The following is a 22,902-nucleotide window of genomic DNA, read 5'->3' on the forward strand; positions in this document are numbered from 1 at the left end:
AATTAAAAAAATGTAATGCATATAAAAACTTAGATTCTTCTTGCTGCTTGCTTCGTGGATGAATGCCCATCCTTTGTTATGAATTCTTTTGCTTTCAAGTAGTGGGTAGTGACAACATGATAAAGCATTACTTCGGTATAAGTTAATACACCATTATTCAGTGTATAGTCAATCATTGCCGGGGGAAGACCATAAGATGTGGAGTCCCTTAAGGTGATGGTATGCTAAATTGTTATTAGTCTTGAGATTTTTCATAGACTATCATTTGGTGTATATCCGATCACCCAACATAAATTTGCAAAAGGATTCAGCTTGAGATAGGTGAAGAGGAGGGACTTCTTTAATCCCTTGACTAGGGTTTTTATTGGTTGATTGGTTAAGGCCCGTCTGTTTTGGATTTTGAAAACCGATTGTGAGTCCAAAACTGATTATTGGACTCAAGGATTATTTGGACCCAGCCGAAGAATCAATTCCGATCTACTTTCAGAAAACCAAACTATAAAAAAAACTTGGTGATCATAGAGACTAAAGGCCCACAACTCGGTTGCTGCCCAGAGAGTGTGTATATCATTTCCACCTCAATTTATTAGAGGTGTCTAATCCTTATATTTCAAGTTTTGAAGCCTGTTTGTACTGTTTATTCCCAAAAAGTACCCACACAGTAGAAAGCAAATTTCATCACCATTCTACTACCTTTCTCCACAAGATAACTAGATAAATAAAGAAAAAAGGAAATAATTTTCTACAGCAAACTAAGTATCTTCATTCTAATATCGTATTGATATAATCCAAAATGAGATACCTATGAAACAAAAATCAGAGAAAATGATCAATAAGCCATCATTAAAGGGCATGTTCTTCAAATGTGATGAAAACCAGAGTAAGATGGAGGCAAGGCTAAAGAGAATTAACATGGGTTGGGTTCAGAAGTATTTTCTGAAAGCTCAAGTGAAAGTGGGCAATGGTCACTTCCATAGAATCCTGCAAATAGTACCAGAGAAAGTAAGATGAGAAGACAAAAAAATCATTAGGACAGAGTAACACAAATGCAATGCAATGTTTGAACTCTTGCTTCAGACTAATGGTATTTAAACCGGTCTGTCACCCATAAAATATGCAAAGCTAATAGCTGATCAAACTTTACCAAACATGATCAACAATGCTGACATTTCAAACTCAATTTAATTTTGGCATGATTTGTACAGGGAAAAATGAGCCTTACCTTCTAACTCAATCCCGTGACCGTGCATTTCACTTGCAACGATCCTATCCTTGAGTTTCTCTGAAACTACAAAATAGTCTATTCTCATTCTCTTGCCTCGGTGTCTGCAAACATTCCAATGATCATTTTTTTAGCTCTGGATACAAATTCTGAGGCTGAAATAAAAAGAATACTGATAGAAGGGAAATGGTATGAAGCCTTGTGGGGCTTAAAGTTTCTAAGCCATGTGTACATTGATCGTGGCCATCGATTTGGTGGGCTACACAATGTACACAGTGGACTCCCAAAAGAGTGGTAATCAAATTATTCTGATTTATGGCTAGGCTTAAAAAGCATCAAGCAACTCGAGGCTTCTTAGAAAAACCCTCAAAGAAGATGATGGCTTATGGAGAAATTCCTATTGAAAGACTGAAAGAAGCAGATTCTCAAAAATGCTAAAAGATAAAAAACTGACAGGAGAAAGTAAAAAATTAGAAAAAAAAAATGCTGAAATGGAAAAATTAATGTTATAATGAAAAAAACTGTGCCAAATACATGTCTTAGTATACAAAGCGCAAATCTGTGGTCACAAAGGCCCCTCTAATGCCTTCTAGCAAACATGAGTTCCCAAAACCAACAAAATTTGCCCCAATGTATCCAACACTCTAAATCCACAAGCATTCTCAAATTCTTGCTAGTGGTTCATTGGTCCTCAAATAAAGTGCTATTGGAAATGAAGAATCTTCCACTCAGTTTGGATAATTAAAAATAAGATAACCACCTTTTTTATTTCCTACATGCAAGTAGATAAACTAGGAACAATTGGAACATGAGATACTAGAATATAAATAAAAGCCAATATATGTTTCTTACTTTCCGACTGGGTTTCCGGACCAAGAGAAGCCACGTTCCATATCTTGTTCTTTATGCAGGAATCTGTAAGCGTCCATCAGCTTCCCCCTGAAAGAAATCCCAAATAATGACAGAAATTAGTAGCTTAAATTTCCTAAATAACCAAATGCAATAAACAATTGAATTTAGAGTTCAAACTTATAATTTTCTAATAAGCATAACATTAATGGAAAGCATAACATTAATGGAAATGATATTTACACTCCCTTGTTTTGCTAATGGCAATCCTCTCCTTATTTAAATTTTATAATTAGGTGTTAAAGCTGTTACAGTTCCCAAAAAGCTACAAACAACTAACCACAAAAGGCTATTAAAGTGAGAGCCGCCATTATCAAAGCAATCATGTGTATTTCATTTATTAAAACATTAATACTATGATGATGCCATGATATCAAAAAGGTTATATAAGGGAACCAAGACAAGGTTTTTTCGTTTTTGCTGTTAACCATATTTCCTCACATATCGAAAATAAATTAGCATCAGACAACAACAAAGAAGTCAAACATCCAACAAAACAATTTATAACATGTCGGGAAAGGGTCTACCTTAAGCCCAGATAACAACAAAATCCAATAACCAGCAGCAAACTATTATAGAATAATTGATACTTGTTAACAGTAAATAAATGCAGCCCAGATAACACTTGTTAAATTCTTCAGAGGTATATTCGGTGCCATTATCCAATAAAAATTATTTAATAATTTTGCAAAATTTAGTCAAAAATCATGTGATGGTAAGATTTGAAAATAGATATCACATCATTGATCATTCTAGGTTTTGACTTCTGAATGGATCGACTCAAATGACTCTTTATAAGGAAAGCCAGTTACATTAAAAGGGTGGCCAATGGCGCTCTTAGAAACAAAATTGAGTAGCACGCTACTTTGAAACAAAATATGAAATATTGGTCGAAGAACCGAAATTAGCCATCCCAAAAGGATGTTACTGTTACGAAAGAAGCCCATTTTGTCAGTAGCTTTGCAACATCGAGCTCCGCTAAGCAAATCTTGTTCGCTGAACTGATGATGGTCTTGCTTCTAGGTTTGCTGAACTGATGGTGTTGCTTCTACAACAAGAAGCTCATTTTGTCTCAATCAGAGAACAATCTTATCTGAGACTGTCCAAATTCTAACACTATGCTGAACTGATAGTGTTGTTCATGGGTTTAAATTTCGGCCGAAATCTGAAATTTCCGAAATTTGGACAAGTGATTTTTTTTTTTTCAAAAAAATATTAATTTTCCAAAATTTCGGCCGAAATTTCCGAAATAGTAAAATAATGCTTTTTTTATTTACCAGATTTCAGCAGAAATTTCGGTTTGCGCCAAGGCCGAAACCGAAACCGAAACCAAGACCGAAATTTAAATCCATGGTGTTGTTCTACAACAACATGCTCATTTTGTCTCAATCTGAGAATAATCTTATTGCCAGAGTACTCAACTCTGTGTGTGTGTGTGTGAACTCTAAATCCACATTCGCCCCCATGAATGATCAATTCAGACGAATAGAAGACGCAATTAAATGTGGAGATATAAGAAGTTTTGAGCATATCAATGAAACAAGTAATAGGTTCATATTTTCCAAAAGATTCACGCACTGAGATAATACGGTACTGAACCGCTGCCTTTCAGCTAAGGTAAATCCAGGCTGTCCACAATCCTGCATCATCAAAAAATTTAGGCTTGTTTTATCAAAGATTCAAATTTTACATTATGCTACAAATTTAAAACATATTTTTGAATGGTGTTACAAATTTAAAACATATTCACATATAACAGAACAACATATTCTTTTAAGACAAACAAATATCCTTTTAAGATTTGTAAGTATGGGTACTAACTAGAAAAAGAAGAAAAATCATTACTATTGTTTGTCAAAAACTATTTTCATTCTTGCATTTCCTGCTATTAATGTTTCATCTGTTAAGACTCAAAAGGTTTAGTAAGTAATTAGATATGAAAATACTATTTCTTAAATAATAATTTTCGAATGCAAATAAGATTAATATCGAGCAAAAACACCCTTTGGACCATATGAGATTGGCTAAGGGATAATAGAATCAATTTCTTCGTGAGTTTAATAGGCCCCTATATTGTAGGACATTTGGTCCAAAAAAAGGCCTCAATTAACTCTTATAGGTTTCCAGTAAAAGGTAGTCATACACTCTTAAGGTATTCTAATGTTCCATTAGGTCTAGCGTGCTATTTGGAATTGGCTCTTTACTATGATGCAATCCTAATGCCACATTTCATATTTATTTTGCTAGTTTACAAAAGAAAAAATGGGATTTTGTTATAACTCTTGGGAGGTTTACATAAACACTAATAAATAAAGGGAAGGTGAACAAGAAAAGAAATGAAACAAATAAGTTAAAGAAGAGGATTTGCACAGGGAAAAAATAAAATTTAAAACGATATCTTGCAAAAATGAGGTAAGATTCTAAGAACATAGGGAAATGAAACATTTAAAACAATATCTGGCAAAAATGAGGTAAGAACATTTGAACAATGTGAGCTGTTGTAGGAAAAATAGATAGGGAATAATATTTTTTCATTAAACCCACAGATGATTGATTCAAATATAAGATAAACTTAGGACAATTTATTACCAAATAAGATTATAATATACACAACTAAGATGGATAGGTAACATTGCCATAAAGTACATCAATGATAAAGAGAAATTTACAGCTTCACTCTCCAATGTGTTGTAGCACAGAAAGAACATGCATGTAGTGAAAACCAATAGTTAGTAGGAAAACATATGGCACTTTTGATCAAACAAACATGTACATGAAATATGAGTACCTCTTTATTTGGAGGAATATAACCATTCTGCTTTGCATTCCGGAAGAAATCAGGATGACTCACATCAATTTCTTGATGGCTGCAAATAACAAGCATAGACAAAATATGAGAATTACATGAAGAGAATACCCTCATAGTCCATGAATTGAAAAAACTAGAAATGAAAATTTGAGGTCCCAAAGTGAATCATTTCCAAGATGTAACCCAATGAAGAGACTTCAAAATTTTATTCAGTATATAGATTTTCTTTTGAGATTCCTTAATCCATGATCCACGACTTCAATTAATAAGAACTTCAAATAAAGCATAAGTTAGATAAGTCAAGAGATGAATAAAGCCGACAAAGATAAGAGTGAACTAAGTCATTAGATGAGGAGAAACGAGAAATGGTCATCACAAAAAGTAGTAAGCCTTTACCTTCAAAAAAAAAAAAGTAGTAAGCTTCTAGCAAGCAGTACCATTAAAAAAAAGTAGTAAGCTTCTAGCTAGCAGTACCATTCAAAAAAAAACTTCTAGCTAGAAGCAATTACCTAACATTCAGGTCTCCACACCAAATCAAAGGCTTATCTGAAGACTGAAGAACAAATTCCAGAATTCTTTTATCCCATTTTCTTCTCCTTCTAAATGAGTTTTCTTCGTCTTTCCAACCATTGTTCGGTACATATGTATTTAATAGTCGAAAGTTCTCAAATTCAGCCAAAATTACTCGGCCATCTGGTTCATGTTTCAAAGCTGTAAACAACAAAAAGAATATGTGAATTGAAACCCATACCATTTTATAAAGGAATAATAAAAACTAGTCCTATAAATCTATAGCGGTCCTAGCGGATATGAGGCAAGCAAGAAGAAACATAAAGAACATATTTTTTGGTAGGTAAGCTAGACAGACACGCTTATTGGTTTAAGACTATATGCAGTCAACCACATCAAAATTGCATATTGCAGAGAACTCAATGCAATAAAAGTTTAGTCTTAGACAGAGGAAATATCAACTGTATCACCGTAGGAGAGACTGAGGAAATCAAAGTCTGCAACATTAGCCTTCCATCAACAAAGACATTATTTTACACAGCAGCAGAGAACTCAACATTAATGCATGATAGACAACTAGAGATCAAGGTCATCTTTCATTGGTTGTTAGCTCCGATCACCTTTCTTGTGGTTGTCTTTCTTCTTCTCTTGGCAATGTGTCGTTCCGCTGATGTCTATTCGTTTCTTCTTCTCTTGGCAATGTGTCGTTCCGCTGATGTCTATCCGTGGTGCTTTGTTGTCGTTCGTGTGCGCGCCTTTGGTGTGCTTATTTTCTTGGTGGTTCGTTGTTGTTTCACTGCTGAGGACCCCTCCATTCGATCGTTGTTGCTTACTTGTTGGTATGCGGATTCGTTGGTCATTGCTCTGATTCAGGGGGAGGCTCTATGTTGATTGCTTTGGTGGTAGTGTTGATTCAGGAGGAGCTGTTGTTTTTGGTGGTCGTTGATCAAGCTGTTGTACTCTCTATGGCTGTTGCCCTTTTTTGTTATGTTTTTCCTTATGTATTCACCATACCGGCTTGAGGGGGAGTGTTGTACCAAGCTGGTGAGTGTGTATGGGATTATTGTTTTTTGCTGTATGGATAGAGGGTGAGCCTTCGCGCAACGGTAAGGTTGCTCCATTGTGACCTCGTGGTCACGGGTTCGAGTCACGGAAACAGCCTCCCTGCAAAGCAGGCGTAAGGCTACGTACATCTAGCCCTCCCCAGACCTCGCAATGGCGAAAGCCTCGTGCACTAGGCCGCCCTTTTGTTGTATGGTTATAATAAGTTGTTTATTGTAGTTTTCTTTGTAACAAGCTGGAGTGTGGAGTTGTATGGTATATAAACTCCAGCTTGAGGGTGAGTGTTGGAGAGTGTTGAAGGGAATCTGGTCATTATATGTATGTTGGAGGGCATTGTAGTCTTTGTACCATGTTGCCCTACTTTTGGCCTCTATATGCATCATATTACATGGGGATCTCCTTAGTGGAGAATCCCTCATCTTCCCCCTCTTCTCCTTCTTCTCTACCTCATCCACTTCTCAACAAAGACATTGTTTGTGGGATAAGTGATGCATTTCAGTTAATTTTCAAATTGTAAATTCACACTTGTTGACTAAATAATGTGTTGACCAAGGACTCAATTGAGATAATCAGATTGAAGTATAAAAACCATTTAATCCTATATATTTTTTATTTTCCCAATCAAAAGAAAATAACATAGACACATCGGCAAACACATTTTATAGTGTTCAGTTATGTGCACATGTTCTACTTAAGTACAAGGAAAAGTGGGGAAAGATCTCCAATTCGCAGAATTACTTCCAGCCCTAAAATAAGAGAATCACAAGTATCTCTTTCCAACATGGTTCATTACCTGTTTTGTCAAGGGAGAAAGAGACCTTTTTCGGTTCAAATTGCTTCTTTACGAACAAAGCAGTCCCCCCATACTTAGTATCTGCAAGAGACCACCACACACGATAATTTCCAAGTGGAGGAGTTGAAATAGCACGCATCAACATCTGCATTAAATTGAGAAACCCCACATAGATAACTTTATTAGTTGTATGTAGTTTGCTTCCTAGAGATTATAGACACATGAAATGTATATAAAAAAATTAGATAATCCCTTTATTCATAGAGTCAATGAAGTCTACAAACAATAGGTTGAAGAACATGAGCAAGAAGAGATGTATAAAAATTACTGAAAAGAAAGAGGCTCTTGTCATTGGTTCACCGTTCACTTAATAGGTAAAAGTACAATCTAGACAAGGAAAAGACAAATCCCCAAAAATAATATTGTTAATGTAAAATTAGATCAAAAGGTCTTGGGGTTGATCTAACTTCAATATATAAACAAACTCACGGAGTAAGGATTATAAATCTGCATTCTGAATAGGAATGAGTTTTCATGTGCCATAATTTTACCTGCTTTTCCTCGCGTGAAGAGTTTGTATCATCTTTCAGCTCTCCTGGATTTTTAGGCATGCTCTTGGACCCAGCCGCTGGCATCCGTACCTCCTACCACCATCCATCTCAAGTGTTGTTAGTAAAATCTACGGCAATGCAATCGCATATCTGATTAGTTCAGCATAAAAACTGATATATTTAAAAAGAAATAACACTAACTTCCATGGTTAAGAATTTTTTGGTTAATTTTCTGAGCATCTTGCTAGTATCTTTCTTGCACAGATTTTATTTTTATTTACTGCCAATTCCCCCAGAATGAATAAATACTAAAACTAATACTGCTAATCTTGAATTACTCATAAACAAGGTTAAAAATCCCTATCTTACACATTATTTTGGGTAGTTAAGCTGTGATTGAATCTACAACCTCAATGTTAAGAAACAAAGCCTCAACCAATTGATCTACATACCAACCCCTTGTTCTTGCGGTGGGTAAGCCATGATTGAACAAACAACCTCGAGGTTGAGGTGCAAAGCCTCAACCAACTGAGCTACAGGCCCAACCCCACCTATCTTACACATTGCTAGTAATTCATGTAAGAATATGATCTTCAACACATCAATTCAGATCAACATACCAACTAATACCTTCCATCAAACAAAACCCATAAAATTCTTCAGAAGATGTAGCTCACTTTCACTTCTAAACCTTAATGCAATACAAAAATCCACTTCTAAACTTCCCAATGTAACTCTAGTCCACCCAAAAAGACACAACCAACCAAAAAAAAAAAAGCGTAGTCAGCCCATCAATAAAAACAAAATCCATCTAGGTCAAAAAACTTAACCCCACAAAACTAAGTGTGACCAATATCTCCTGAAAAGAAAAGGAAGATAAAAGACAGCTACCTTAATTACCTCCAAAACCTTAAGGCCCTGTTTGGATTGCAAGAAAAACATTTCTGATAAATTTTTTTCCCTAGGGTAGATTTTTTCTTTCCACAATTTAGAGGGAAATGATATGATTATTGTTATTTTAGAGGGATATTATCATAAATTAAAATTCCCTTTAACAAAAAATTGAATAGGGTTGCTTCAAGCTATCTTTTCTATCCTGTAGACAACGTAGGAACTTTTAGAAATATTTCCCATTATCAAACTGTTCCAAAAAAAAATCCTGCAATCCAAACAAGGCCTAAAACTACTCCCAATGTAACCAACCATAGGAAAAAAAATGACAAACCAAAACAACCAACCAAAAAGCATCAATGTAGACAAAAATCTAATCCAATACCCAAAACCCAACAAAATTCCAGTAACCAAAACAGCCAAAACCACTTCAAAACCTTAGAATCAAACCCCAAACACCAAAACCCATGTGTCATAACATGCATTGAGAAACAATTAGCGAAGTTTCCACATAAAAGGGGGTAGGGGAGTGTAGATTACCTGCAGAGCGATGACATCAGGATCGAGGGTTTGGATGAATTTGGTGAATTCGGGCCAATTATTTTTAACGCGAAGAAGAAAGCTGTTAGCGTTCCACGTTAAGAACTTTAATGGGTCTTTACTCCCTGTTCTTCCTTCTACGTTTTTCTCATCTTCTGGAGGAGGAGAAAGGAAGGGTTTTTTGGAAGCTCCTTTCTCTACCGGTTTGAAGAAGCGTTTCATCTTTCCTGCTACCCAACTCATATGTTTTAGCAGAGATTTTATATGGTGCAAGCACTTACACTCCCTTATTTTTTTCAAAAAAGTACTGTACGGACCACAGTATAGGATAATCCAAACCGTCCATGTGATGGGACATGACGTGAATAGGTAGTGCGCAAAAAATCATTTCCATAGGATGATCTTAGCGTTCTGATTTAGAGGTTTCCATAATATGCAGTTCCTCTACAGATCGGAGGGTTGGGATCATCCTATAGAAATGATTTTTTGGGCCCAATCTATTTAAGTTATGGCCGGTCACTTAGACGGTTTGGATCCTCCTATAGTGTGATCCGTACAGTACTTTTTGAAAAATAAGGGACTATAAAGGCTTACACCGTATAAAATCTTTGTTTATTTAACAGATTTAAGGTTCTTATCTACTGGTAAAGAGGAAATTGAAAGTTGTGGCTTCATTTGGCCCTGAATGGAAAAAATTTCTTTCGGGAAAGTCTTTTTATTTCCACAATTTTAAGTGAAATGACATGATAATGGTTAATTTAGAGGGATATCATGGTGAATTTGTTTACAACCAATTTTTAGGGTGTGAAAGGAAGCCATTTTTTGGGTGATCCTTAGGAAAGATCCCCACTTATGTTCCAACTTCCAATCGAGGTAAAACTTTGGTAAAACAAAAGGATTAATAATATGGAGACTGAGGGTGGTCTCTCTCTCTCTCTCTCTCTCTCTCTCTCTCTCTCTCTCTCTCTCTCTCTCTCTCTCTCTCTCTCTCGGCACCGCCTTGTATGGGGTCAATTTAAGATATATGGGGGTTGATTTATCCTAGGGGTGCAACTCGGGTGGGCTCAACCCAAACTCGAAAGGTTCAACCCGAAAAAAAGTCTGGTTGGTTTGAGTTCAAGTCAGGTTAGGGGTGAGTTTTCTCAACCTGGGTTGAGTTTGGGTGGGGTTCGGGTTGAGGGCTTGGGCAACCCGACCCGAGTGAACCTGACATTTTTAATAAAAAAATTTTATTTTTTAAGCTTAAAATCTCGGGTTGGAGTCGGGTCGGCAAAAAGAGTTCCTCAGGTTGGGTCGGGTTCAGGCTGGCCGACCCGAGTTGCATTCCTATTTTATCACTCCCCTTTCCAATATACTCTACTTTATTATGTTAATTATTTGGGAAATGATAGATCCGCCCCTTTTGATCACCAGGAACACCCATGTCAGTGTTTCAATGATTAAAGAGGGGCTGTTGTGTTTATACCGTGTTTCAATGACAATGACTGTTGTGTTTATACCGTGTTTCAATGACAATGACTAAGCACAACAGCCCCTCTTTAGTCATCGAAACGCTGATAGGGGTGTTCCTGGTGATCAAAAGGGGCAGGTATATCACTTGCTAATTATTTTCATGAGGCTCAGATTCTTTCTATGTAAAGTTGAACGCTACACTCAGGGCACACTTGTAGAAATTGGAGGAAAGGGCGTCCCCATTTGTTGCAACTTCATAAGTTACATATTATGAATGCACTCCGTGAAGTTACAACTTACAATCAATGTGGGTGCCCTTTCCTCCTATTTCTGCAAGGGCGTCTTTCAGTCTAGCATCCCTCAAATTTATTTTGCAAATTTTGTTTGAATTTTCATAAAATTTGTTTTATGCCCATTTACGCCCAAAGAAACACAAGGAAAAATTGAGCGGCCGAAAGTACAAGTGGGACTGCTTCTGCTTGTTTAATGATCCAAACCATTTATTTGTTAGGCCTTGCCATGTATGAATCATGCATCAAAATCCTCTCCCATCGGTCCATCCTAAACCCCCTAATTTGTGGCTATAGATACAGGCTGGTTTTTTCTTTGCTTCTCATCCTCCATTGTTAATCACAAATGAGAGGCTTAGGATTATCAAACTGGGATGAGATTGGATTTTAATCCACTGCACATTAATAACAAGTCTTAGAAAACAAATGGTTTGGAACTTTGGATCAATGAAATTATAGAAGCTTTACATAGAACAATAAGTAAATGCATTTGTATGGAAAGAACCTTAGAAGGAGAACCTAATTTTCATGCAATCAAACTTAAAATAGAAAAAAACAGTGATCAAACCCATACAATGTCTTTACAAATCCCATATATCAGAACTTGTAAAATCACCCTAATAATTATCCATGGAAGACAAAGAAGATAACTAGAAGAAACCTAAACTAGACTGACCACGACACTGAGAAACTTGCACAGTCTTCCAACTCATACCTTGAACATAAAATTAAAAGAAGAGGAACCCTAGAAAAAACATAACAAGATAGAGAATGGCCAGAGAAGAAACACTAGCTGTTAGAACTGCACCACTGGGCTCATCAGGACCACCCGGTGGAACCGGTGAGGTTCCCGGAGCTGGCGAATTACCCAACACCTTAACAATCATTTTTTGTCCTCTCACGCAGTGTCCCGAAGCTCCGCTAATGAAATAGAACAGCCCTGATCGGTCTAACTTGAAGACAGTATGCCCCGTGTTGGAGAAGAAGATAGGATGAGCAGAATTACATTGGTTGTAATCTTCACTGCTCACCTCCATAACTGAATCTTTCTTGTACTTGAAATCTGAAAAAAAAATCAGGAGATGCATTACGTGCCTAGATCTGTCCTACATGGGGTGAAATAAATTAGTTAGGCCTGAACTGTGTTTCTGCACACATAGGAGGACTGACCGCTCCCTCTAAGTGGGTCGAGAGACTGATATTCCTTCTAAGAAGATCAATCACATAATCACATTGCCAACCAATTGGGTTTGTAACAAGGTGGGTCATTTTCTTCACTGATATCATGAACTTGAACATGAAATTGGATATATATATTTTTAAATATAATTAACTCCGTATCAAAAACATGGAATTGAAGTTGGAGAAATTATATGATGTGTGCTCGTATGAACCAGTAAAAAGTACGGTACAGTCCACACTATTGGATGTTCCAAAACCGTACATTTGATCGGCCACAATGAAATAGGTTGTGCCCCAAAAATCATTTCATTCAAATTTATACGGCCACACACCATATAGTTTGGATATGTAGATAATATAAGAAAGTAGATAGAAATGGGGTTTTTTCTTATGAACATACCAATGGTGTCACCAATCTTAAACCTGTTCTTTGATGCCCACTCATTGTAGGATTGGCTGTCATTGTGCGAGGGAACGACCCAACCGGTAGTGTCTCCAACATCGTACTCAAAAGAAACCACAAGAAAAAGATGGAGGGAAGATAAGATGGTTAGAAAGAGGAATGTTTTGCATGAAATGGAGTAAAGGGAAGCCATTATTAGCCTTTGGGGTGCTGTATTTACTGTGTTTTGGTGAGAAGAGAGGGAGAAGAAGAGATTTTTGGGAGAGATATTCGGATGTTTAAAGGTATTCTGATATTGAAGTGAGGTGGGGTTGTTAAAGAGTTAGTTCTCATGAGTCATGAGAGAGTGAGTTGTGGAGATATGGGAGGTAACCGTTTGTGGGCTTGCATTTGACTTGGTCTAATTGAAATTTCAAAAGATGAGAAGTTCTTATCTGGCTGTATTTCCGCGGTAAAACGTGTGAGAAAAGATATCCGCACTCTCTAGTTTCAATAATGGCACTCCTCTCTTTCATTCCCAATTAAACGTGTGTCTGCTTCAAGTTTAGGAACTTTAAAAAAGTACAGCGGGGGCCAACTCATAGGATGATCCAACCGTTCATTTGTCAGGCCACAACGTAAATAGGCTCTACCCTGTACATCATCTCCATAGGATGATCATAACCTTCTGATCTATATAGGTTCTATAATGTTCAGTCCTTGTATAAATTGGAGGGTCAGGATCATCCTATGGAGCAATAAGCATGACTTGTGATTGGAAATTAGAGAATTACCAGCATTCATAATTTCATACGCATGGGTGTAAAATAGTGGGTCCCAGCCCATCAACTCATGAGGTGCAAAATGGTGGGCCCCACCCTATGCATGATTTGGGGGGAGATGGTGGGACCCATCTTATCAAAACATGTGTAAAATGGTGTGACCCACTCTATGCTTTGGGTATGTGTGAAGATAGTGGGACCTACCCCATCAAAACATGAGGTGTAAAATGATGGGGCCCACCCTGTGCATGGCCTTGGGTGGAGATGGTGCGCCCCACGCATTGGTGTAAAATTGCAATACCCGGCCCTACCTTAGGTCGGTGATGCATGCACATCTTAGTTGATCGAGGATCGTATGTTCAACCAGGGTAATTGGATTGATCGGATTGGTCTAATCAATGGCCGAAAAGCGCCCGATCCATGATCAGATTCCTTTAGAACCATCAGATGGTGATTAAATTGATCTGCTTGCACAAATCAACAATGGACGCCTTTAGATCTGTGATTGAAGTATCAAGACAACCTGGACCCGTAAATGCATTTGCAAATTCCATTTAAAAATATGACACTGGAAAAACTTTTTATAAACAATTTATCAAATCACCCGCCCAGGTATTTTTAGAAGTCAGTGTTGTGATCAAAATTGTAAATGACTTTACTCTTGACAAGGTAGTAGATTCCTTGTTAAGAAACCCTATTGATTTCTTAGGTTACCCTATAGCCCATCATACCCTAATGTGATCCCCATCGAGAACCATTATAAGGCAAATCCAATAATATAGAGCCCACAGACCAATATAACCCCTCATGTATTAGGACATATAAAAAGGTATTTTTCTGAAACCTTACCCTTAATCCCCGTTCACATGTTAGTCTAGGATACAATGATCTCATTCAATGCGTAAACCATTTACTCCACCCATGTTGCCTACTTAGGGTCCATTATCCCAGTGATCGAGATAGGCCACCCCAATTCATGTATGGGGGCCAGGCTTGGTGCTTCTAAGCAGAGGATATCTTAAAGCTAAGGTCAGGATGAAGTCATGAACGTCTTTGAAGAACTGCTAAATATGCAAATCCTCATAGATCGGAGGGATATGATTATCCTATGGAAGTGATTTATGGGGTACAACCAATTTACGTTGTGTTCCATCACATGTACGGTTTGGACATCTTATGATGTGGTTGATACAATACTTTTTAAAAATAAGGGACTATAAGGACTCACACCATATAAAATCTCATATCTTTGTATATATAACCTATATACACAATTACCAACCAAGAACTTGTATACGCAAGAGTGTGAATATTAAAGATCTTGCTTCATAGCATTGTTTTGTTCTGTCATTCACAGAACATTCCATTCTTAAGATAAAGGGCTGTAAATAATTAAATATCAATGCTTTTGGTGTTCCTTGGTGGGATTCTAAACAAGGATTAATAGATCAAGAGTCTAGGATCATCCAATCAAGGTGAAGCCAATGATCCAAAAATAGCGACCCACACTGTTTCTGGTCAAATGTGGGACTCAATAAGAGTCAACACCCCCCCCCCCCCTCCCCCCCCCCACACACACACAACAGAAATAGTTAACTTTTAAAGCATTTGGGGTTAACGGTTGCACCTCCCCCCTTCATATATCCTAACGGTATCTGTTAGGTTGGGTAGGGCGGGGGGTGCAAATATCCATCAGAGGGGGGAAATATCACTGCCCTTTGTAGAGTTTTTCTTTGTTTATACCGTTTTTATATTTTGCACCCCCTTACAGCCCACAGTAGGACCCAGGGCACAGGGCCCACACGAATGAGGGTTCTCAAGAATCTCAACCATTCATTTTTTTGGGCCCATCATAGCCATGCCACAAAAATTAGGGCCGTTGGATGATCCAAAAGCCTTCGATCTGAGGAGTTTTCACACAAATCAAAATGGTAAGGTGATCATCGACTTCCATTTCTGGAACGAGAATTACCAAGTTAATATTCTTCCAAATTTATCCTTTGATAGGCCCCAGTTCGTTTGGGATTATTGACAACCGATTGTCAGCTATAACCGATTCTACAATCGGTTACCCAAAATATGGTGTTCGGTTCGTATGAATATTAATCGATTGTAAATTAATAACCGATTATTTGAATTTTACAGAAAATAACTATGACGCATAATCACCAAATTTGGTGCTTGACATCCGATTGAAACCGATTGAGCGCTCTTTCGAGGCGCGATTTTAGAAATTCCGCCTTCTGTTTCCAATTATGCCCTTACAAAATTTTAAAATGGCGATGTTACCCCGACAAAATTACCCCCTTTGCGAAAAAACTCTGTCCCGTTCCTCGCAAAAACCTAACCCTTGCTCTTTCTCTCTTGTTCGATCGATCGAGGAAGAACCTTCTGGTTTCTCTGAATCTTTTGCAAAAATCAAAAGCAAAAACCTAACCCTAGCACTCTCTCTCTCTCTCTCTCTCTCTCTGGTTCGATAGATCTAGGAAGAACCTTCTAGTTTCTCTGAATCTTTTGTGAAAATCATAATAAAAAACCTAACCCTAGATGGATGTCTTCTTCGTTCAGCTCTTTCCTTGAAGAAATTTTCCTGAGTTTTCACATCAAGATCCTCCACTATTTGCAAGCACTTGGTAAGAGATTTCTTATCCTGTTGTTTAGATTAAGGGATGCCTTGAATTGTCTTTGAAAATCAAGTTAGAAAATTACAGAAAAAGCTTCCAGATCTGTTTACCATTGAAAAATACAAATTCTTGGAGTAAAAAACTCACGATCTGAATCTTTATTGAATCTGATTCCATATTATAATTCCAATTGGAATTGAGCCAGGGTTCAAAGGCCGTCATTATCAAATTTGTAAATAATCACTTATTAAGTGATGCAGCAGAACACAATTACACTATAATAGATTATTTTTATAATAGGTGATTGTTATAATTGGTTGCAACAATTGCAATCGGTTGGTCCATAATCCCAACCGAATAGGGCCTTAATGATTCTGTTGTCTATAAAACATATATTTTTTTAGGCATTCTTAACTATTTTTCTCTTATTTCACGCATTTATTTCCTTTCACCTCATTAGTCTTTCTTAGAGAAGGGGTGCAGTTCTCTATTGCTATTTCTCAGTAAAAGGTAATCTCCTTGTCTTGATCTTTTCTCTTTGATTTTTTCTATAGATCCATCTTTGTCATTTGTCGGTTTTGGGTTTGGGTTCTGTTTTTTTGTATGTGAAGACTCTATTCTGCTAATTTCTTTGATTTCATTTGTCTGTTTGCTTCTGAATTACGGCCTTAATCACCAAAAGCATTTTTCTATTTTTGGTTTTTTTCTGCTATTGTGTTTTTTAAATTTGGGTTGATGATTGATTTAATCCTGATTTAGGTTTAAATAGAATCTAGAGCCTTTTATGAGATGTGAGTTTCAGAACCTTGATAATGGAGACAAGTGATTTGGGAAAAAGTGCATTGAAAATGCCGATTAAAACTTTACTGCAAGTGATTATGGTTTTGTTGTTTTGTTTTTCTCTTGATTTTGCCTCCAAGAGGTTTTAATTCTCTTGGTTTATTCTAATTAGAGGGATTGGTTGGAAAAAAAAAATATTCTGGAACCCTTGTGTGTATGCGTTGTAACTTTATTACATGAGCTCTATTGGGAATGTTTCAGTATTTTGATATGTTTTGTGTTTCTACCGTCTTTTGTTAAATGAACTATTGTTTCACTTGTTCAAAAGAAAAAGTAAAAAATCATGTTTGATTAGGCTTTAAGATGAGAATTTTTACATTCTGACCACATTTTGGATGTCGATTCATAGTGATACAAAACAGTATAGGCTGTCAAAGGGGATTCATCATCCTTCGAGGATCATGATTCATAATGCTTGATAACGCAGGTTGTCAAATGTCTCCTCAAGCACGCAGACATCAGCCATGGGAAACACTTGATAATATTATCCATTCTTAAGGCCTGACTGTACATAAAGGGAGATTGTTTTGATTTATGAATTCTGGTATCAGTAGTCTTATGAATGCAGGTTGCAACACATTTCCCTTATTTTTATCATTTTCACCTGGGTTAACTTCACACTTCCAACCCAGATGAGGTTAATAAGCATATACCTTTAATTTAGTGTGTCTTATTAAAGGATCCTTAGAAGCCAACAAGGTAAGATATATAACAAACTGGCATAGGATTATCAAAAATATCAATTAGAAATAAATGGCAATTTTATCAATGAAGGACCGATGATGGGCATCTGTGTTGGATCCAGGAAAACAATCTATGCCAGTCACGAATTCAAGAAGGAAAATACTTTGTTTCAGATCTGTAATCCAACAGTCAGCCAAGAAGATTTTTTCAATCTTGATCAAGACAATTAGATTGGATTAATCCAATTGGCACCGTATAAGCAACAAAAGATGTTGCCACTGTGCACAGGCGTATACTTAGTCTCAGTTTGGTTGCAGGTAGTTACCTCATAGAGTAGTGGTGAATTAAAACTTAAGTAGTCAGCAGGGTTGAGACGAGTCAAGTTATCTCTTCGTAGGGTAGTGGTAAGTACTAAGTGGTGTTTGGCTGTCAAGCTTGTCAAGTAGTGTAGGGGGTGTCATTACCAGTCTATGTATAGAGAGAAGAGAGATAGAAGAGAGAGAAAGAGAGAAAAAGCATCAATCCCAACACACTTGAAAAACCATCTTTTTGGTGGCTTTTGCTTGGATTTTCCTAGTCTCCTGGCAGTTTGAACTTTGAAACTCTATATGCAACCAACCAAAATATTTTGCTGATGTGGCAGCCAAAAACTACACAAAAACCTCTACAGGATCCAGGATATTGTGCAACCAAATAGACCATTAGAGAATTCTGCAAGGAAGATAGGATTGGAGATAAGAATATGTCGTAGTAAATTGAGATGAAAGAAACAAACAATAGCAACAACGAGGGTTGTAAAAGTAATAGATAGGATGAATATTGCTAGGCTATGAATAAGGAGATGATGATTAAGAACGAACTGATTTGTTAACCTAATATATCATAGCAGATATTGTTGGCCCAGGTAAGGTAAACCAAGAGGGGCGGGGGGGTGGGTGAATTGGGTATTTTAAAAACTTTGTTCTTTTAAAGTATTTCAAATGTTATTTCAAGAGCAAAGCAAAGGAAAGAACTAGAAGATAAATTTAATGCACAATAAAGATAAAGAGATAAAGAGAAAAGAGTGCACCGAGATTTATAGTGGTTCGGCCAAATCCTCTCTCAAGGATGTTCCCTCCTTGAGGCTTCACTAAACCGATCCCCTTGCGGGTGGAGATCAAACTGTTTACTACGACGGTTGATCCGGTGCCTTCTCACCAAATCCCAAAGCTTTATCCCCCAACCTTCGACTCCAAAGGTTGATATGGTGCCTTCTCACCAAGACCGAAGGTTGATGCTGTGCCTTCTCACAAAATAAAAAAAAAGGGAGGCCTAGTGCACTAGGCTCCTGCCATTGCGGGGTCCGGGGAGGGCTAGATGTACGCAGCCTTACCCTTGCTCTGCAGAGAGGTTGTTTCCGTGACTCGAACCCATGACCACCAGGTCACAATGGAGCAACCTTACCGTTGCGCCGAGGCTCGCCCTCTGCCTTCTCACCAAATACAAGAAGAATAATACAAAAGACCTTCTCACAAAGGTTGATATACAATTGGAGGCTCACAAAATAATTCTCAAGAAGATTTACAAGAAATTTGTATTTAAACCCTCAATATCTTGCAAATATTGTCACAATGGTGATCTAACACTTAGTTGTCAGTCATAGGGGTGAACCTATGCATGTATTAATATTAACCTATGAGTAGGGAACTTTAAGTTAAAAGACTTATCAACTATAATACTACATGGCCTTGTTTTTGTCACTGTCGATAGCATTGGGCACATCTTCTTGATTTTGTCTCAACAGAACATGGTATATGGAGCATGTTGGTGTCTGTCAGATGCACACTGTTAGGATTTAAATGCTAGTGGATTGTGGTTGATCCTGTTTGTTTCTCGTTTTCATGTATTATTATCTGCCATATCTATGTTTCTGTTATCTTTTAATAATTCTCTCCTATTTATACTGACAATGCTGGATTTTATAGTTGGGATGGCAATGAAAGCATACCATGTTTTGCGGTTCTTCCTCCGCCTTGCTTTTGTACTTTCTGTCTGGCTCTTTATTATACCTTTCGTCACATTTTGGATATGGAGATTGACATTTGTGAGGAGTCTTGGTGAAGTCCAGCGACTATTCCTGAGTCACATATCTGCTACTTCAATTTATTTGGACTGCATGCACGGTTTTATACTTTCTGCTAGTATGGTATTTATATTTCTTGGAGCCAGTTCTGCGAGGGATTACTTAAGAGGTATTCGGGAACTTGGAGAGCAGGATGCCAAGAGAGAAGATGAAGGCCAAGACAGACATGGAGGCAATGGGCATGGTGAAGATGCGGGTGGGGGACAAGGTATTGCAAAGGCGGGTCAAATAATTAGAAGAAATGCAGAGAATGTTGCAGCACATCTTGAGGCACATGTTGAACAGATGTCTGATGGCCTAGATGATGATGATGATGATCTTGAAGAAGATGTTCCCTATAAAGAGCTTGTTGGCATCCAAGGGCCCGTGCTTCATCTCATTGAGAATGCAATCACTGTGAGTTTATTGTTCAGTTTCTGCTATTAATGTTGTTTACAAGATTTTAAATTTCAGTTTCGAATTCAGAAACCGAAACTTCGGCCGAAACCAAAATTTCGTCCGAAATTCGGGGAAAAAATGAATTACATTTTTAATTCGAAAGCTAATTTCGGCCAAAATTACCGAAATTTTGGCCGAAAGTTCGGAAAATTAGTAAATTTGTGAAAAAAATCATATTTTTGAAATTTCGGGTTTTGGGAATTTCGGTTTCGGTCCCAACAAAATTCGAAATTTCGGCCTAAATTTAAAACCTTGGTTGTTTATATCCTCTAGGATTTCCTCACGGGCAATTCCAATATGATCGCTTGCTTTGCCTTCTTGTTGGCATCCTCTGATTTCTCATTGGCAAGGAGTCACTGCTTCGCTCGGATTTTAAATGATGCTTTCAAAAATAAACTTGATGTATATATTGCCTTTGTGTCTAATGCTGGCAACTTGAGTTTGTTAAAACCTTTTGTTTTTAAATATACAATTGTCTATGGTCATCTTTTATTTGTTTTCTTGATTTGTTTTATTTTCCTAAACCAATTGGTCTTGCATCGGCAGCATGAGTCCACATATTTGAATTGTAGGCCAAATAGGTGTGAAGTTATATTATCATACATAATATTATGTATAGGGATCGTAGATGTCCCTTACGAGTTTATTTTAGGCGGGTCCGCACTCAGGGGCCCCGTAGGGATCTTTTTATTATTCGTAGGGACATTTTGGGAATTATCGGTTGTTCGTAGGGACATTTTGGGGTTTTTTGGCTTTATTAGGAATATTTTGGTCCTTTATTAATTTTAGGGACATCTTAGTTTTTTTTATTGTTGATGCCTATATATAAGCCACTTGTAGACTTTATATTCACTTTTGATGTATTATTGAGTTTATTACTGAGTTCTCCAGATTTCTTTCATCTTCTACTTCCCTTCTTCTTCTTCCTCTTCTTCTCCTTCTCTTCTCTTATTCTTTTCTCCCTAGCCTGCATCAATTTGGCATCATAGTGAAGGATCCAAGACGCTTCAGAGTAAAAGGTTCGAAGATTCCGTTGGTTTTGTCCCGAAAATCTAGAAAGGAAAGATTGAAATAGTAGCTTCTTCTTGCTATCGAGTAAGTTGACTCGTGAGCCAACTCGGTTATCTTCAACCTCTTAGACCCATGTAATCTCACTCCCGACAGCCCTCTTGCCAACCATCTTCACAATTTCACCTCATTTCCTCTATCACAGACTCCACCACCACCTCCTTCATCTAACCATACCATGAACCCTAATTCATCAAACCCTAACCGAATTCTAAACCCCGCCACCTAAAATAGACCCAACAAAACTGATCTCTCCCACCTCAATCCCTAACCTTTTTTCCCTTTCTAAACTTCAAATCCCATCCCCATCTCCCTGTTCCCTACACATCAGCCACTGAAACCCTCTTTCCTGATTAGCACCTCCTTAAACCTCAACCCGTCTTCTCCATCACCCTTACCGCCGGAGCTGCGCCATCGCCGCTGTCACCGTCGCATGCTGTGCCGCGCCTCATCTCGCTGAGAGATGAAGAAATCCTAATTGGTTTCTTCTTTTAGAAGAAACCCAAGTCGGTGATTTTTGTAACTCTTATGAAAAAAGAAAAAAGGATAAAAAAACGAAAAGAAAAAAAGAAAAAAAAAAGACTAGCATGTCCCTAAAATCAATAAAAGACAAAATTCATTTAAAGACCAAAATATCCCTAATAAAGCTAAAAATTCCCTAAATGTCCCTACGAACAACAAATAATCCCTAATATATCCCTACGAATAATACAAAGATCCCTACAAGGCCGCTGAGTGCAGCCCTGCCTAGAATAAACCCGTAAGGGACGTCTACGATCCCCATCAAGCACCAACTGAAGATTTAACAGGAGAGGGAAAAACAGAAGAGATTCTCTCAACTAGGATTTGCTGTTATTTATGGAACATTTTTAAATGTTTTCCATATAGCGTCTGTAATGGAGTTTACTCTGATACTTTTGCTTTAATATTCTCGATATAATTATTTTTTAGTTAAAACATTAAGGAATAGTCGAATACATCATGAATTTACACATTTCTCTGTATATACACCCCATTGAATTATAAGTAGTATCTTATAGTGAGTTTTGTTGTGTGATGTGCTATGTGGATCTTAGTCCTGAACAATTTTCATTTTATTTTGTTACAGGTTCTAGCAAGCAATGCAATATTTATTGCCATTGTACTTTCCGTGCCGTTTTCATTAGGACGGGTGGTCCTATATTACAGATCTTGGTTTTTCTCAACTTTCTGTCAGCTGTTATCAGTCCTGCCATTTACGGAGGCGGTCCTTTCCTTAGCAAACGAAGTCTCGAACATTGTCAGTAAACCATTTGCTCCAGATCATCTATTAGAAGGGGCAAATATTGGAACCTCACGCCCTGATTTTACTACTCTTGCAGTTGGATATATGTTTATATTTTGTATGGTCTTCTGCCCCCTTGGCCTTGTCTATTTAATTCTTTACAAAAGAGGTGAGCCTTTGACTCTGGGAAGGCTTTATGGGATATTGCTTCACTAGCAGAGGCAATTCCGTCCCTTAGACAATTCTTCTCAGGAATTAAGCATTTGATACTGGTTTTATAGTATGTGATGGCTGATTAGATTCAATTGTTATCCTTCACGATATTTAATTAAAAGGCAATTAATCATCTCTTGATGTTTATGGGTTAGTAGGATTACTATAGGTTAGTTATCTGGTGTTATTCTGAATTTCATGCGTGCACATGCACTGGCTTCTTAGTTGGTGTATGTTTTAGTTTGTTGCAGAGATTAATATGGTCTAATGTTTA

General features: G+C 37.4%; 3 protein-coding genes across 8 annotated transcripts; 1 reads left to right on the plus strand and 2 right to left on the minus strand.

Annotated features, from left to right (window-relative positions):
* Nucleotides 1-565: 565 nt before the first annotated feature.
* On the minus strand, nt 566-9,555 carry LOC143892366 (DNAse I-like superfamily protein). 2 transcript variants are annotated; one of them, XM_077396947.1, is made up of 9 exons: nt 9,288-9,555; nt 7,857-7,946; nt 7,306-7,450; nt 5,450-5,651; nt 4,920-4,998; nt 3,710-3,771; nt 2,075-2,161; nt 1,223-1,326; nt 566-981 (listed from the first exon to the last, which is right to left on the minus strand). In XM_077396947.1, the coding sequence occupies exons 1-9, from the start codon at nt 9,528-9,530 to the stop codon at nt 908-910; spliced, it is 1,086 nt and encodes a 361-aa protein (XP_077253062.1). In that variant the 5' UTR covers nt 9,531-9,555; the 3' UTR covers nt 566-907. The 2 variants fall into 2 exon arrangements, with proteins under 2 accessions (XP_077253062.1, XP_077253061.1); XM_077396946.1 differs by having other exon boundaries at nt 7,857-7,949; nt 9,288-9,551.
* Nucleotides 9,556-11,498: 1,943 nt separating this feature from the next.
* LOC143846602 (early nodulin-like protein 21) lies at nt 11,499-12,941 on the minus strand. Its single transcript, XM_077355080.1, has 2 exons — nt 12,612-12,941; nt 11,499-12,092 (listed from the first exon to the last, which is right to left on the minus strand). Exons 1-2 carry the CDS (start codon nt 12,805-12,807, stop codon nt 11,758-11,760), a joined length of 531 nt encoding a protein of 176 aa, XP_077211195.1. The 5' UTR covers nt 12,808-12,941; the 3' UTR covers nt 11,499-11,757.
* Nucleotides 12,942-15,628: 2,687 nt separating this feature from the next.
* LOC143892367 (putative E3 ubiquitin ligase SUD1) lies at nt 15,629-22,761 on the plus strand. Of its 5 annotated transcripts, XM_077396950.1 has the most exons (5): nt 15,635-16,008; nt 16,470-16,509; nt 16,759-16,871; nt 19,488-20,041; nt 22,260-22,761. In XM_077396950.1, the coding sequence occupies exons 4-5, from the start codon at nt 19,493-19,495 to the stop codon at nt 22,629-22,631; spliced, it is 921 nt and encodes a 306-aa protein (XP_077253065.1). In that variant the 5' UTR covers nt 15,635-16,008; nt 16,470-16,509; nt 16,759-16,871; nt 19,488-19,492; the 3' UTR covers nt 22,632-22,761. The 5 variants fall into 5 exon arrangements, with proteins under 5 accessions (XP_077253067.1, XP_077253065.1, XP_077253064.1 ...); XM_077396949.1 differs by lacking the exon at nt 16,759-16,871; XM_077396951.1 differs by lacking the exon at nt 16,470-16,509.
* The last annotated feature ends 141 nt before the right edge of the window (nt 22,762-22,902 follow it).

The sequence above is a fragment of the Tasmannia lanceolata genome, unplaced genomic scaffold (assembly GCF_043159265.1).
Source record: "Tasmannia lanceolata isolate RefF3 unplaced genomic scaffold, GAP_Taslan_0.1 ptg000015l, whole genome shotgun sequence".
Classification (NCBI taxonomy): Eukaryota; Viridiplantae; Streptophyta; class Magnoliopsida; order Canellales; family Winteraceae; genus Tasmannia; species Tasmannia lanceolata.

Excerpts from the sequence above, each read along its gene's own strand:
- LOC143892366 (XM_077396946.1), bottom strand. The coding sequence starts at position 9,530 with ATGAGTTGGGTAGCAGGAAAGATGAAACGCTTCTTCAAACCGGTAGAG. Across the intron at positions 5,652-7,305 it reads TTTCTCCCTTGACAAAACAG|CTTTGAAACATGAACCAGAT; the intron begins GTAATGAACCAT and ends TGTTGTTTACAG. Across the intron at positions 4,999-5,449 it reads TGTGGAGACCTGAATGTTAG|CCATCAAGAAATTGATGTGA; the intron begins GTAATTGCTTCT and ends TGTTATTTGCAG.
- LOC143846602 (XM_077355080.1), bottom strand. The coding sequence starts at position 12,807 with ATGGCTTCCCTTTACTCCATTTCATGCAAAACATTCCTCTTTCTAACC. Across the intron at positions 12,093-12,611 it reads TAAGATTGGTGACACCATTG|ATTTCAAGTACAAGAAAGAT; the intron begins GTATGTTCATAA and ends TTTTTTTTTCAG.
- LOC143892367 (XM_077396948.1), top strand. The coding sequence starts at position 15,927 with ATGTCTTCTTCGTTCAGCTCTTTCCTTGAAGAAATTTTCCTGAGTTTT. Across the intron at positions 16,009-19,487 it reads CCACTATTTGCAAGCACTTG|TTGGGATGGCAATGAAAGCA; the intron begins GTAAGAGATTTC and ends TGGATTTTATAG. Across the intron at positions 20,042-22,259 it reads TCATTGAGAATGCAATCACT|GTTCTAGCAAGCAATGCAAT; the intron begins GTGAGTTTATTG and ends ATTTTGTTACAG.